Source organism: Eriocheir sinensis, chromosome 9, assembly GCF_024679095.1.
Source record: "Eriocheir sinensis breed Jianghai 21 chromosome 9, ASM2467909v1, whole genome shotgun sequence".
Classification (NCBI taxonomy): Eukaryota; Metazoa; Arthropoda; class Malacostraca; order Decapoda; family Varunidae; genus Eriocheir; species Eriocheir sinensis.
The window spans coordinates 9,325,726-9,342,242 of NC_066517.1; the positions used below are offsets into that span (position 1 = coordinate 9,325,726).

The following is a 16,517-nucleotide window of genomic DNA, read 5'->3' on the forward strand; positions in this document are numbered from 1 at the left end:
TCATTTGTTGCTCAATTACCTCTCTAAGATTCACGTTTGCTTTCTCACTCTCCACTTTCCAGGTCTTCATTTCACCCAATACCTCCTCCCTGACTCTTTTCTCCTCCTGGGTGACTAATTTCTTTAAACTTTCATTTTCCTTTATAACCTCTCCCAGTCCATCTTTCATCGACTTTTCATATTCTGCCACTTTTCCCTTCAACTCTTCATTCTCTTTGATCAGTTGCTTCTCCCGTTCCTCCAATCCCCGAACCCTAGCTTTAAGGTCTCTATGGAATTCCCTATTCTGGGATTCCTCCATCTCTCTGTTTTTTATCATTCCGATCCACTTGTCCAGTTTTCTTTCCAGCATTAACATTCGTTTGTAAATAGTTGTCTCTCGGCTGGCGAAGCCAGAGAATGCCCTAGTTTGTTCAGTTTCTTCATCACTGCTTCCGTACCTTCCTTCTGCACCTCGTAACGGTGTTGACCACGTTAACTGCTCCTCCTCTCTGCTCATCATTCCGGAATTCACTTATTGGAGACGGGAACCGACACTTACATGCCTTCCAGGCCCCATGTAAACACAACAACGATAGGCGATTAGCTGATCGCGGCACAGGGAGCGGGGCAGGAGCGGAGCGGCCGACGTGTTGTTCCTTCGGTGTTCAGTGTGTGTGTGTGTGTGTGTGTTGTTATTCGATCCATGTGTTTATGTGGTTGAGTCTAGATGGGTCGGTTGGCCGTGAACGCGCAGTGGTGACAATGAGAATTGGCATGGAGGAACCACAGGCATGCCACACCCACAACTGTTTCTTCCTTCCATTTAACTGCAGCAACAAGTCCATAACTTGGATAATGGCAGCACAAGCCGCGACAGCACTTACTTTAGCAGACGACGCCATGCTAATACAGGGCAAGTGCTTTGTTTACGTTGAGGATGTGGATACGGGCAACCGACCTTGGCCATGTGTGACGCACACCAGGAAAAGTTGGAGTTGCCGGTTGCCCTAGCTGGCGCCAACGCAGTGGAAAGAAAAAAAGTCCTGTGTGACATCAGCTTACAGACAACCGTAAACTCGCTCCCGGTTGGGCGTACGGGCGTTGCCCGTAGCCCTAACGGTTGGACAAAAACGGTCATTGTGACACCCCCTTAAGGCAGTGAAGCCGCTAATAGGATGAGTGTCAGCAATGACGTCATCAGACTCCCAGCAAATCACAAACATGTTTTCAAAACCGTCAGCCAATTGTAAGGCAGCCACCTCCAACTGCGGCTTCAAAACGACCCGTTCTCTCTCTCTCTCTCTCTCTCTCTCTCTCCAAAGCCACAATGTTTGAAGGAAAACGTCCAGTGTGATACCTTTAAAGGTAGTGTGCGTGACGCCGATGATAAGCAGACGTGACCCGTACGTGTAAAAGCAGCGCGAAACTCGGGGTGATAATGCGCGAAAGTCGGGATGGTAAGAATTTAGGACAAACCGTGAAACTTGGATAGCACGAAACTCGAGAGGGTACTGTAGCTGTGAAACACAGGAAAAAGAGCCATACTAGGCTCGTGCTGTCCCGTCTCCATAATGCTTATTATCCAGTTTGGCTTTAAATTCATGAATCGTTTTTGCACACACAGTCTCCTCGTCAAGTCCATTCCAAGTTGTTATGCTTCTGTATGGAAAACTGTATTTCTTGATGTCTCTCCTACAGTCGCTCTTCTTCAGTTTCTTACCATTGCCTCTTGTCACACTTCTGTCATGTTCCACTAGGTCTTCCCTGTTCAATTTATCCAATCCCTCTTGTATCCTGTACAATGCTATTAGGTCCCCTCTCTCTCTTCTTCTCTCCGGTGTTGTTAGTCCCCATTTCTCCAGTCTTTCTTCATAAGTATGTTCTCTCAGAGTTTCTGGTAATTTAGTCGCTGCTCTTTGTATTCTTTTCAACTTTCTAATTTTTTTCTTCAATCTAGGTGACCACACTAATGCTGCATATTCCAGTCTGGGACGTATCATCGATGTTATTAGTTTCTTCGCAATTTCTTTATCTAAATATGTAAATCCTGCTTTTATGTTTCTAAGAAGATTGTATGTTTCCCCAGTTATCCGGTCTATATGTTTTCCAAAGGATAACTTGTCTGTTATGATCACTCCCAGATCTTTTTCTTCAGTTTTTTTCATGATTCTTTCATTACTCGGAGAATAGTTCCCCGATATTCATCAACTACTCTTACCAAACTCCAACACGCTACACTTTTCTGTATTGAATGTCATTTCCCATTTGCGTGACCATTCGCTTATTCTATCGAGATCTTGGCTCAGGGCTACACAGTCTTCTTCATTAGCCACCATCCTCATTATTTTAGCATCATCAGCAAACATATTCATATAGCTTGTCACCCCTTCTGTCATGTCATTAATATATATTACAAACATAATCAGAGCCAACACCGATCCTTGGGGGACTCCACTAGTCACTTCCATCCAGCTTGATTTATTATTAAAGTCCATAATCCAATCCAATATTGAACTACCCAGACCTCCAACATGATTAAGTTTCCATATTAATCGCTTGTGTGGTACTTTATCAAATGCCTTCTTTAAGTCCAGATACACACAATCTGCCCAACCGTCCCTTTCCTGTATTATATCAATTACTCTTGAATAGAAGCTGATCAAATTAGTTACACAAGACCATCCTCCTCTGAATCCGAATTGGCTACTTGTTAATATACTGTTTTCTTCTAAATACCCCACCCATCTGTTTTTTTTATAATTTTCTCACACATCTTTGCTACTACATTTGTTAATGACACTGGCCTATAGTTCAACGGGTCTTCCTTACTTCCTCCTTTATATATTGGGACGATGTTAGCCCTCTTCCAGTCTCTTGGTACCTTCCCTTGTGCTAGTGAGACATTAATCAAGTTGCTCAACTTTTCAGCCCATTTTTCCTCCGCATTATCAGCCTCGAAAAAAGTATCCCATTGTGCTTCCTCAAAATGTTTTCCAAGTTGTTCAAAATTTGCCTTATTAAAGTTAAACCATTCTTTCCTGTAGTCCTCATTCCTGATTATTTTACCTCCTTCTCGTAATATGTACTCAATAAGTACATGATCGCTCTTCCCTACAGGATTCTTACAGTTCATCTCCTCTATGATATCTGGCTCCCTGGTGATTATTCTTGTTCCCCATGAAGCTTCACTTCCTTCCGTTGACCAGTTTTCCCATGACACTTCCTTACAATTAAATTCTCCCATTATCAGAATCTTATCCTTCTCCTCCAGCAATCTCCTTAGGCAATCCAATGTATCTTCCAGCTTCTTCTTGTACAATTCTTCTGTCCATGAATTGTTTTTTGGAGGGACATACACCACTACGATATTTCTGCATCCTCCCCTTTGCACAGATGGTGTTAAACTATCATATATTTTAACCTCTCCTGGGCCACACCTAAGGGATATTGCACAAATTCAATGGTTGTTTATTATGAGCAATATCTGCACAAATTCCCTCATTAGACTCCTTTGAAATGAGTTATTGATGGCAACTTGAAAGGCTCCATGGTGTGCTGTAGACCATCAGTCTTAGGGAAGTTGTTCTTCAGAAGGGCTTGGGCATAATTCATGTGCTCGTCCGTCAGCCATTCACCTGAATTAAACATAACAAAAATATAGTTTGACATTTAAGTAATTATGCTATATATCAGTATAAACCAACACCAAATACAATTTCAAAATATATCAGATTGATGAAATTAAAAAAGCAATTACACAAGAAAAAATTAAAATACAAACTATGCGCTGTAATCAAGTCAAACCTGAGAAGTTTTGGGTCCCTACAAAGGTCGGTTTAGGGGCCATGTTACAAGTTCAATCCGAGAAGTTTTGGGTCCCTACAGAATTATTCATCCTGAACTCCAGAAGTGGGCAAGTGCAGTACTTAGTGTGGTAGTACCGCATCACAAAAAAAGTACCACACTACCGCAAAATTTCTGAAAATACCGCACTACCGCAGTCTGCACTAAAAAACCGTGCGGTACTTTTTTGCGGTACTTTGAAAACCTGACATTTGCAGCGCGGCATGCTCACAGATTTTTTTTTTTTTTTTTTTATTTATTTTTTTTTTTTTTTACAGTGAATCGGACTCAATTAGTCAATCGGTATCAGCCATCAGAATCAGTGATTCAATCATCCCGACTTTTCAGTTATTGTTCAAAATTAAATACTAAATAGACAGACTAAACTACTACACTGCGAGTCTTCTTTAACCCGCTCTGTGCTGGCCATTTCAACCCAGACCCATCCGTGGTGCCAGCCGATTTTTTTTATTTTTTTATAAGCTCAAAACATTCTTAGCAATTGTAAGATAACGGAAAAACATGCAAAAAGTGGTTTAGCAAAGTTAATTTTTTTTAAACCCACTTTATATATCTTGGTGTTGCCTTTCATTGGTGCATATTAAATGACGGTACTTTCACTCAGTTTTACAGAGTTTTTATTAGTTACTAAATCATCATCAGACATGTCTGATAAGTTGATAACATATCCTCAATACCAAACACGAATAACTCAGAGTAAATCTGTTCGTCACTCAGCCCAAGGCCATGACTGCCTCTGTCGATGACTGTACAAGCACTAACATGATCGCCGCTCATGTCCCATACAAAGTTTTCTTCGATGCATAACATACTATATCTGTTTTTTAACTTCATTGTAACTTCTCTATTTTATCATTCTCTCTCTCTCTCTCTCTCTCTCTCTCTCTCTCTCTCTCTCTCTCTCTCTCTCTCTCTCTCTCTCTCTCTCTCTCTCTCTCTCTCTCTCTCTCTCTCTCTCTCTCTCTCTCTCTCTCTATTTTCAATGTAGCCAGGATCAATATTGTTTGATTATAATAACAATAATAATAATAATAATAATAATAATAATAATAATAATAATAATAATTTATTATTATTATTATTATTATTATTATTATTATTATTATTTGAAGCAGACATGGAACAGTCACTCTTTTGGGATGGTTACACAGACACGCAGACATGCATGGACTGCCAGCAGGACATGGAAACTTCGTTGTTATAATTTCCCTTTATTCCTATGATGTGGCTTTGGACAAAGAGTCCTCCATTTTGTGCACCGTACATGCACCAGTCGTGCCATGAAACTATGGGAAAGAAAGTGCTGCCTCAACGATACATAGTCTGGTTCTTTGCACCAAAGCATAAGTCATATATTGTTGCATTCATAGCTTAAACTATTCTTAACCCCTTCAACACGAGGACATGTATACTGCATCCTTGCGTACCCCGTACCATATCCGAGGACACGCATACTGCATTCTGGCACGCTTTAGCCAATATACGAGTTATTTTATATTTATATTTATGCTTACATCTCAAAATTACCAATTAAATTATGCTTCTTTATGTGCACCATTTAATTCTGCATGTTTTCATATATAATACATAATGATTATGTTGAGTTTATGGCTGAAAACTTGTTATATTCAATAGCGACATTTGAAATTTGGCGCGTGCGGCGATCCTGGATACAGTGCAGAGTGCTGTTTTGGCCCAGCCGTAGTGAGTTTCTTTACGTGCACCATTTAATTCTGCATGTTTTCGTATATAATACATTATGATTATGTTGAGTTTATGGCTGAAAACTTGTTATATTCAATAGCAACTTTTCAAATTTGACGCACGCGGCAATCTTGGATACGGCACGGGGCGCTGTTGTCGCCCGGCCGTAGTGAAGGGGTTAACACTCTTATACACAGTATGTGAACACTACATAGCTCAACATTGTGTTATAACATAGAAATATTAGCAAAAGATACTGACCTCCAGTGCCACGGATTGAATCACTGCTCCACATCGCTTAATCCACAATTCTACTCCACTCATAAACAACAGACTCGCTGCCCGCATAACCCAAACAAACGAATGTCGGCAGATGCATGTAAGCATTCTTAACGGCACCTATGTTGCCTTCTAATAGCACCATACAAGTTTACCCTTATAGCACCATATAAATTCCTTACATATTAATATTTTACATAATAACAATGAGGTACAATGAGGTATATTGATACCACAGTTACATGGCTCCCCTAAATTGTAGGAAAATTTACCTTATAACATTAATTATAACATGAGTATTACAGATACATGAAATACTGTTGACATTATCTGTGCATCTCCTGAGTACAAACAAATCAATTAGGCTCCTCGGTGGGGGTGCCCTGGTCTTCCTGAGTAGTACATTCTAACAAGAGAACAAGACTATGAACAAGTTAAACAATGTTCATTGGCTTCGTTCGTTTCCCTGAATTGTCATGACATGAGTCTGACATCATCACTTTCACCTTTCTCACAAGACCATCATCACTTGGAAAACACTCAGTTATTCTGCCCAGCTTCCATTGATTTCTAGCTAGGTTGCAATCCTTAACAATAACATCATTCACCTTGAGGTTTCTTCAGGGTTTCTGCCATTTATTTCTAAGCTGAAGAGACTGCAAAACTTCCCTTTTGCACCTTGACCAGAACTCATTTACAAGGAACTGTACCCTACGCCAACGTTTCCTTGAGTACAAGTCAACTCTTTCATATTTACCCGGAGGAGGCATCACAATCTTTGATTTCATAGTTAACAGAGTGTTGGGTGTCAGTGGTTCTAAGCTAGTAGGAGAGGTAAGGTTATCCACAGTTAGAGGTCTACCATTTACAACTGTCTCTGCTTCTATCATTAATGCTCTAAGCATTTCATCATCTAACTGAGGTCCATGTTGATCAAGTAGCACTGACAATATGCTTCTCACTGTTCTTATTTGTCTCTCCCACACCCCACCCTTATGGCCTGCATGTGGTACATTCATCTTGAAATGAACCCAATCACAACTGTCCTTTAGTAATTCAGTTCTTAGCTTCTCCTCATCTATTTCTCTCAAAGAGTTGGCTAACTCATTATTTGCACCTACAAAGTTTGTTCCTTGATCTGATCTTAACTGCCTTACTGGGCCTCTTCTTCCTATAAAGTGGCAGTAAGCACTGAGAAAGGAAGTAGTGTCCAGACTGTTTGCTGTCTCTAGATGGTCTCTAGGTGGACTGCACGTGATACCATGCATGTGAAAAGAACCCCATATCTCTTTAGCTCTTCATGTTCCTCTATGATGTAGAAAGGACTAAAAAAATCAACTGCAGCATAAGTAAAGGGAGGGGAAGGCTCTAGCCTATCTTGTGGCAAGTCTGCCATCTTCTGACCTTGTGTGTCAATTCCAACTTTTCTGCACGCTACACATTTTGAGACATGTCTAGCCACCAGAGATGAGCCCCCCAAAATCCAGTACAGGTAACTCTCAATTTAAGTGAGTTTGATTTACGCGTTTTTGAAATAACGCCGGGTCCAAAATCCAAATAAATGTTTAATTTACACTTTTTTTTCACTTATACACGATATTTTATGGAGTGGCCACTAGATGCCTCACGCAACTGGACTCACACGGCGCCGCGCCCACACAGCTGAGCTCAGTTCTTTCCGTGCGCCACTTGAACAACAATACAGTACCCATGCTGCCACGCTACTCAACAATAGGGGTGCGCAGGTACTGGTACCAGTACCGGTACTAATGGTACCAGCTATACGGTATGGTACCGGTACCAGACTGCTCGGTACCAGTACCAATACTAGCCAGTCGCTCATGGTGTCCCTCATTTCTTCCTCACATGAGTGAGGCTGAGATTAAGTGCCTGAGTGGATATCTCAGTGATATGGATATTCTCTCTCTCTCTCTCTCTCTCTCTCTCTCTCTCTCTCTCTCCACTGAATGAATATTTATTTTTCGATAGAAACCTACCTCTTGTTTGATTTACATTGTTTTTGATTAACGCGACCTCTTCAAGGATGCAATACTCGCGTAAATCTCGAGTTACCTGTACCCAGATGCTCTAATTTCATTTAGTGTTATGCCCCTACCCTGATGATGTATTTTTTTTTTGTGGTAGTAGCAAATCAGTAGATCAGTAACATGGGATCCCTTAGGCAGGATTGCTGGATGTCTTGCTACTTGATGAGTAGACCTCCATATTCTTCACCCAACTCTTACTATTCCATCTTCATCTATGATGGGATCAAGTTAGTACAACTTGCTTATTTTCTTTACTGTTTTTCCTCTTCTATTTGTCTGTGGGGAAGACTCATGGGTTCCTACACCCTTCAGCATCTTTATTTCATCATGGAAGGCATGAGCCTGAGCCTGCCTTATGATCTCATTTTCAGCTTCTTTCAGTTCTTGTACTGTCAGTGGAATGTATTCTTGGCTTCTTCCTTTATGTGTCCCATCTGCATCCTTCTTGTACATCCTTTGAAGCCTGAGGCACACTGTAATGGCTCTCTTCATACGGAACCAATCAGAGAAACAGTTCAGCCTCTCAAGTACATTAAATGGCTCATGTGTCTGTGTAGCACATGATGCAACTCTTTTTACTTCAGGATCATCAGCTTCCAATTCATGATGCTCTGATAGGTCATCATTCATCTCAAAGGGTTGCCACAAGAAGTGTGGCTCATTCCACCACTTGTCATTGTTAATTAACTCTTCTACAGACTGCCCTCTTGAGGCATAGTCTGCTGGGTTGTGCTCTGTTTCCACATACTTCCACTGACTAGGTGAAGTTTGATCTCTTATCTGCTGGACTCTGTTGGCTACACATACATGAAATCGTTTAGAATCATTGTTGATGTATCCCAGCACCACCTTACTGTCTGTCCAAAACACTTCCTGAGTATCTTCATAGGTTAACTCCTTCTTTAAGATTGCACTGATTCTCACAGACACTACTGCTGCTGTGAGTTCCAACCTCGGCACAGTGATGGCTCGGAGGGGTGTCACTTTTGATTTTACCATTAAAAGTGCACAGTGTATTTGATCAGCAGTGTTGATCAGTCTTATGTAAGAGCACTGACCATACCCCTTTTGACTGGCATCAGAAAAGCGATGCAGTTCAACTTTTTTAATTTCGCCAAATCCTTCAGGCTTGTAGCATCGTGGTATCTTTAAGTGCCCTAATTTATGTGGGTCATCTCTCCATTGCTGCCACTGCAGCCTCACATACTTTGGTATCTCCTCATCCTTCACAGCACAACTCCTGGAGCATTCCTTTGCCAATGAGGATGTGAGGAGACACAAGGCCTAATGGATCATATATTGAACTCACAGTAGACAATGTGCCCCTTTTTGTGAGTGGCTTATCTTTGACTTGTATTCTGAACTGGAAAGTATCAGATTCTACACACCACTCCCCTCCAAGTGTTCTTTCTACAGGTAGCATGTCTTTACTTAAATCCAGGCTCTTGCAGTGTTATTCATTTCTTCAGGAGCTATTGCTGCTAACACTTCCTTACTGTTTGACAGAAACTTATGGAGATTAAATCCTCCCATTTTACACAATGCCTTGCTTTTCATAAGCAGATCAATGGCATCCTTTACTGTTGGTACTGATTTAAGTCCATCATCAACATAAAAATCCTTCCTGATGAAGTTTGCTGCATCATATCCATACTGAGCCTCATAGTCATTTGCAGCTTGCTTAAGTGCAAAATCAGCAACGCTCGGAGATGATGTAGCTCCAAACAAATGGGCCGTCATCCTGTATTCAAGCATATTCTCACCTGGATCTCCATTATTCCACCACAGAAAGCACAGCATATCTCTTTATTCAGGTTTCACCTTCACTTGGTGATACATTGCTTCTATGTCACAAACAAAGGCTGTCACTTCTTGGCAGAATCTACATAGAACCAGAACCAGATTGTTTGTTAGGTCTGGGCCCTGCAACAGGTGACCATTTAAAGAATGACCTTTGTAGTTAGCACTACAATCATATACCACTCTTATCTTCCCTGGTTTCTTTGGGTGGTAAACACCATGGTGAGGTATATACCACACCTGACCATCTGTTCGTTGCAAATCCCTGGCTGGCACAGTTTCTGCATAGCCTTTGTCAATTAATTCTTTCATGAATTCCTTGTAATCTTGGTGGTACTTTTTATCTCTCATAAGTATTGCCTGTAACTTCATGAGCCTATGCAAGGCCATGTCCTTGTTGTTTGGAAGCTTGATGTTATTATTCTTCAGTGGAAGAGGCAACTCATAGTGCCCTTCTCTCTGCTGATTCACTCCCTCTCTCATCCTTTTCAGGAATCTTTTGTCATCATAGGAAAAGGGAGTGTTGTCAGTTCCTTTATCATTAAAATCAACCTCAAACATGTTCCTGACTTGTGCTGGGTTTATTAACTCCTTTATCTGAATAGGAACAACAAGGAAACTAACTTTTCTTTCTTCACTGATGACAACTTCTTGGGCTATAGTTCTATATGCTCTCGCTACATCATCTGAAACTTTCTTAGTTTCTTTAATTGCTTGGCCAACAACGCCCCATCCTAAGTGTATTTTTAGTCTATAAGGATCATCTTCATCTCCTACAAAAATCTCTTTGGGCTTAATGGCTCTGATACAGTTAGCTCCAATAAGAAGTGCCACATCTACATTTGCATCATAAGGCATCAGTTTGTTAGAGATACTTGTTAAGTGTGGCCAGGTTTGGGCTGTTTCAGGGCACAGTATCTGAGCTTCTTTAGCAGGAATATCTTCCTTGGAATATGCAGGTGGAAGATCTATTTTCATGTGCTCGCTGAATCCTCATACAACAAGTCCACTGATTTTTGTGCAGGGGACTACCTGTTCTCCCATTATTGTGAAGAGCTTAAAGTGTACTGGTGAGCCATTAACTCCCATTCTTTCCAAGGTGCTTTCTTTAATGAAACAGGCATCAGACTGACAATCCAATAATGCATACACCAACCTTTTATTGTGTTCACTGCTACTGTGGTGTAGCCACCCTGGCACAATCATGGTGTGCATATCTCCTGTCATAGACTGACTGGTGTTAATCTTGTTTGAAACTGCTGAGCTTTCATTTGCTTTTGGCTAAGTTGCTCTGTCTGACTCTCCTGCCTTGACATTTTGAGCACTAGTTTGTGCAAAGGCATTATTGTGAAGAGATGTTGGGTGGTATCGTTGACATATACTACAACATTTCTTATGACGACAATCTATCTTTCTGTGACCATGCTTCAAGCATCCTCTACACAAGTACTGCTTCTGCACAAAGTCCAACTTTGCATTGATATCAAGCAAGTTAAACTTTTTACACACATCTACATCATGCTCTTCATTGCAATAAAGGCAGCTCAGTCTCCTTGGCCCTGTTTTTCTTACCTCATGCCTTTTATCATATTTAGCCTTGTTGTCCATTGTTGTGTGTGCCAGCTTTACCTCTGATGCCTCTGTCTTGAAACGTCTGTTTCCTGATTTATCAGTACTTGAACTACTATTTCTTCCTTTGGCTACAACTGCACTGCTCCTTTGATTCTTATCTATGACTGCACTGCACGATGATATTGGGTTGCACGCCTTTGTGGCCTCTCTACGTATGAACTTAAGAACCTTTTAAAGGGAGGATATTGTTCAGAACTTATGTCTGTTAGACCTTCATCATCACTATCATCATCACCTCTAGAAGCATACTTGTACACTATTGTGTTCCATTTTTCAACTAGTGAAACAGGTAACTTCTTCAATAATTTGACATTCTCCTGTGAGTCATCTAAGACCACTAGGTGAGGTACGCTTTCCACTGCTGTCCTGCAGCTGTCCAGGAAATCTGCAAATTTCCTTAGTGCTGGGCCATCATTCTGCTGAATTTTTGGACACTCATATAACTTTTTTCTGTAGGCATTAGACACAAGAAACAGATTTCCAAATTTACCCTTCAGGGTTTTCTTAGCTTTAATGTAAGCTTCTTCAGTATTTAACTGAAGCAATCCACTGATTGCTTCCTTGGCTTCACCATTGGTATACCTTCCTAGGTAAAGAGCCTTTCAGTAAAATCAGTAGTTCTGGACTCAATGAAAATTTCAAAACTTTTTAACCATGTTGTGAAAACTAACATGTCTCCCTTGAACACTTCTGGTTCTGGACGTGGAAGGTTTTCTCTGGTTTGCCTCATTGACATAATTTCTGCTATCCTCTGCATTGCATCTAACTGACTGACTGAACCTGGGGAAGGCTGGGTAATAGTGCCATCTGACTGACTACCAGAATTGTTGGTCACATGTGTGTCAGGTTCCTGCAAATCAACTTTTGGTGAGAAAACCTTGGTATGAGGGTTAACTTCCTTGTTAGGTAACATATCAACAATCCTTTCTACAGATTTATGCAATTCTTCTTTTACCTCATTTAAGTCAAATTGTTGACTAAATTCTTCCCTTTTAACTGGCTGTGCTTTCACTTCAGCAAGAGTTTGAGGCCGATTGTTTAGGTACTGTTGAAGCATCTGCTCCTTTCCCTTCCATTCATTGTCAAGTTGACTTGGGTTCAACCGACTCACTCCATTCTTATACAGCCTCAGGCTCTGCCTTAGCTCCAGCCTGCTCTTGTTTACCCTTTGAAACATTGAAGTCATCATCAGATGTTACTGAATCATTTTCATGCTGCAGAGCTTTAATTTTCTCTGCAACTTCATGGATTACATTAAAGTTAAACTTCTCACAGTCATCCAACTCCTGAGTAATTTGTTCATTACATTGAGGATCAGCTCCAATTAATTTCTCACAAGCACTGTAAAACTCTTCAAACTTTGTATTCATAACTTTTATACATCCTGTAATTCATTAATACAACTTGACCCTTGTACTTTGGCACAGATACTGTTTGCTGCCCTCTTCCAAGCACGCTTATTTGTTGAACACCTACTCTTGTACACCTGAATGGTGTAGGCCTACTCTTTACTCCTCTCTGATTGTGTTCTCGTTCTTACACTGCGTGCTGCCTCATCCACCTGCTCATCCAGGCCCTTACCTGGGTCACCCTCAATAACTGTGGCATCCTCATTAGAACTCATTGTAAGAAGATTTATACTTAATGTCAACTAAGTGAATCTTTATGTAACACTGAGTTTACTTCTTACTTCTTGAATGCCGGTGACTTAGAAAACTTGGAAACCCCTTACTTGCAGGTGATGAGTGGATGCAGACAGGTTATAAGTGCTTGCTAGGAGTGTTGCCTCACTCATCCATGGAGATCGAAACAATGAAATGACCAGCGTGAAGTTACAGACATGGCAGGCCACTGCAGGTTCCTTGGAGTTGACTGCAGAGCGTTGGTGGTTACTGCAGGTCACTGCAGAGCTGTGCATCCTTATGACTGCAGCTTAATTGTAACTGCAGTATCTTGGAGTTTTACTGCAGCTTGTAGAGCTGCAGAGCCATGGAGTTTCACTGCAGCTTGTAGGGCTGCAGAAACTTGGAGTTTCACTGCAGCTTGTAGAGCTGCAGAGCCTTGGAGTTTCACTGAAGCGGACATGGAACAGTCACCCTTTTGGGCTGGTTTACACAGACACACAGACATGCATGGACTGCCAGCAGGACATGGAAACTTCGTTGTTATAATTTCCCTTTATTCCTATGATGTGGCTTTGGACAAAGAGTCCTCCATTTTGTGCACCGTACATGCCCCAGTCGTGCCATGAAACTATGGGAAAGAAAGTGCTGCCTCAACGATACATAGTCTGGCTCTTTGCACCAAAGCATAAGTCATATATTGTTGCATTCATAGCTTAAACTATTCTTAACACTCTTATACACAGTATGTGTACACTACATAGCTCAACATTGTGTTATAACATAGAAATATTAGCAAAAGATACTGACCTCCAGTGCCACGGCTTGAATCACTGCTCCACATCGCCGAATCCACAATTCTACTCCACTTATAAACGACAGACTCGCTGCCCGCATAACCCAAACAAACAAACGTCACCGGCTGCATGTAAGCATTCTTAACAGCACCTATGTTGCCTTCTAATAGCACCGTACAAATATACCCTTATAGCACCATATAAATTCCTTACATGTTAATATTTTACATAATAACAATGAGGTATAATGAGGTATATTGATACCACAGTTACATTATTATTATTATCATTATTTCCTCGACTCATATTTCCACGTGGTTGCTTCAGTGAGGCCTGAGATGCCAGTGCTTAGAGCTTTCCCACGGTCGATGTCTCACTATTACCAGTTGATGTGTTTTGTCTTAATATGTTTGACAGTTTGAATAATGTTTCACACTGTTCCCATCATGACTTTCCTATATTAGTAATCTTTCGTTTTCGTTCAAACGCCGGAGAATTCCTCCCCTTCCTACCCTCCTCCCCTTCCCCTTCACACACCCATATCCTCCCTACCTTTCCTCCCTGGCTACTGCAACTGTTATTCAAGGTCTCACCACCCTTCCTTCCTCCCTTTCCACACCCCACTTCCTCCTCTCTCACATGATGCTGATCTCTCCTCTTCCCCCTTCCCTGTCCCCTCCCTCCGGCGTCAAACTCAAAAGCATTCAATGCGTTAAGGACCTGGGGGTCAAAATCGTGTCAAACCTCAAATTCTCACAGCAATGCATCGATGCAGCAAATAAAGGGAATTAAAAGAAACTTTTTATTCAAGAATAAAGATGTAATACTTCCGCTCTACAATAGTTTAGTCAGACCCCACTTGGAATATGCGGTACAGTTTTGGTCTCCCCACCATGCAAAGGACATTGTTAAATTAGAAGGTGTTCAGCGTCGGGCAACAAAAATTATCCCTTCCTTGCGCAACAAATCCTACAAAGAAAGGCTTTCCACCCTTAACATGTTCTCTCTTGAGAAACGTCGCCTCCGAGGAAAACTGATTGAATGTTTTAAAATACTTAATGGTTTCACGAATGTAAACAGATCAAAATTGTTTATGATCGATGACACTTTGCGAATGAGGAACAACGGCATAAAACTCAAATGTAGACAAGTAAAGTCAGACAGCACCAAATTTTTCTTCACCAACGTTGTAGTGCGAGAATGGAATAAGCTCCCACCTTCTGTGGTCCAGTGTAACACGACTGACTCCTTTAAAAACAAGCATGACGGTCACTTCCTTGAACTTAATATTAACTAGAGTAGAAATGCAACGTTCTGGAGCCATCTGATTAATGTAGAATCACTTAGGTTTAAGGACAGGCCACCTAGTCTGGACCATGGGGTCTGTGTGGTCTGATTTTCTATGTAAATCTATCTATGTAAATCCTCCCTCAGAAAGTTGCAGTATTGACAAAAAAAAAAAAAAAAAAAAAAATGACATGTCCCACACAGATATCTTTTCCTCCCCCTCCCTGTCCTTTTCTGCCCCATCTATTGTAAATTAAGGCAATTGTACTATTTTAAGCATGCTTCCTTAGTTTGGATAGCCAGGATAGGCACTGAAGCATTTTTTTATTTTGACTGCCGCTACCGCAATACTGCACACCGTGTACCGCACTGGGGGGAAAAAAAAAAATGGGACCACACTACCGCAACCATACTACTCCGAAAGAAGTACCGCACTACTGCAACTGCACTACTGATTTTTCAGTACCGCGCCCACCTCTGCTGAACTCTGTAGGGACCTGAAACCTCTCGGATTGAACTTTTAGTATGGCCCCTAAACCGACCTTTGTAGGGACCCAAAACTTCTCGGGTTTGACTTGTAATACAGCCCTATGTACTAATTTACCATTCTGCAGACTTTGAATAGACTTGGGGCTCACCCCAGTACGTACAAACCATGTCACTAGGCTTTTGTACCTGCCTGAATTTTTTGTGTGAAGCAAAACCTACCACCTGACACTCGGGTGATGGTGCTGGTGATGGTAATGGTGCTATAGTCTGTTCACTTAAGCTAGATTCTTGGCGCCTGGGCAGATTGGTAAGCTTGCAGCTGATTGGCTGCTCCGCCCTCCCGCTAACACTCATGTCGAACCACGTCTTGCATGCTCGAGTGAGACACGTTTCTTTATTATATGCCATAGCTCACCTCATATACGAGCTAGCCAGTTTTGGTTGACACCATCAGACTCAGCAGTGACTGGAGAATCAAGATGTATTGTAAAAACTTGTCAATACAAAAAAGAAAATGGTATGATGATGAGTTGAACTGTGAAATGTTGCTATAAATAACTGTGATTTCAATACGTAGAGCTTTAACTGCATTCTGATCACACAATCGTGTTCATGAGAGATTTTCCTATGTAATGTAATAATATATTTCTGCAGTCAATGAACAACTGTTGAAAACAGCGAGCATAAGTAAAACATGTTATAAACATTTTTTTAACATCTTCACGGTTCAACTCATCGTAATACCATTTTGTTATTCGTTTTGTCGAGTTTTTACAATACATCTTGATTTTCCAGTCACTGCTGAGTCTGATGGTGTCAACCAAAACTGGCTAGCTCATATATGAGGTGAGCTATGGCATATAATAAAGAAACATGTCTCACTCGAGCATGCAAGACGTGGTTCGACATGAGTGTTAGTGGGAGAGCGGAACAGCCAATCAGCTGCAAGCTTACCAACCTGCCTAGGCACCAGGAATCTAGCTTAAGTGAACAGACTATAGTGATGGTGTTGT

General features: G+C 41.2%; 1 protein-coding gene across 2 annotated transcripts; it reads right to left on the reverse strand.

Annotated features, from left to right (window-relative positions):
* Window positions 1–927: 927 nt before the first annotated feature.
* LOC126995898 (uncharacterized) lies at window positions 928–14,189 on the reverse strand. 2 transcript variants are annotated; one of them, XR_007750816.1, is made up of 3 exons: window positions 13,742–14,189; window positions 5,812–13,562; window positions 928–3,617 (listed from the first exon to the last, which is right to left on the reverse strand). XR_007750816.1 is itself a non-coding variant. In XM_050855794.1 (2 exons), the coding sequence occupies exon 2, from the start codon at window positions 10,653–10,655 to the stop codon at window positions 9,684–9,686; it is 972 nt and encodes a 323-aa protein (XP_050711751.1). In that variant the 5' UTR covers window positions 10,656–13,562; window positions 13,742–14,189; the 3' UTR covers window positions 5,023–9,683. The 2 variants fall into 2 exon arrangements, 1 of the variants encoding a protein (XP_050711751.1); XM_050855794.1 differs by lacking the exon at window positions 928–3,617 and having other exon boundaries at window positions 5,023–13,562.
* Window positions 14,190–16,517: the final 2,328 nt, after the last annotated feature.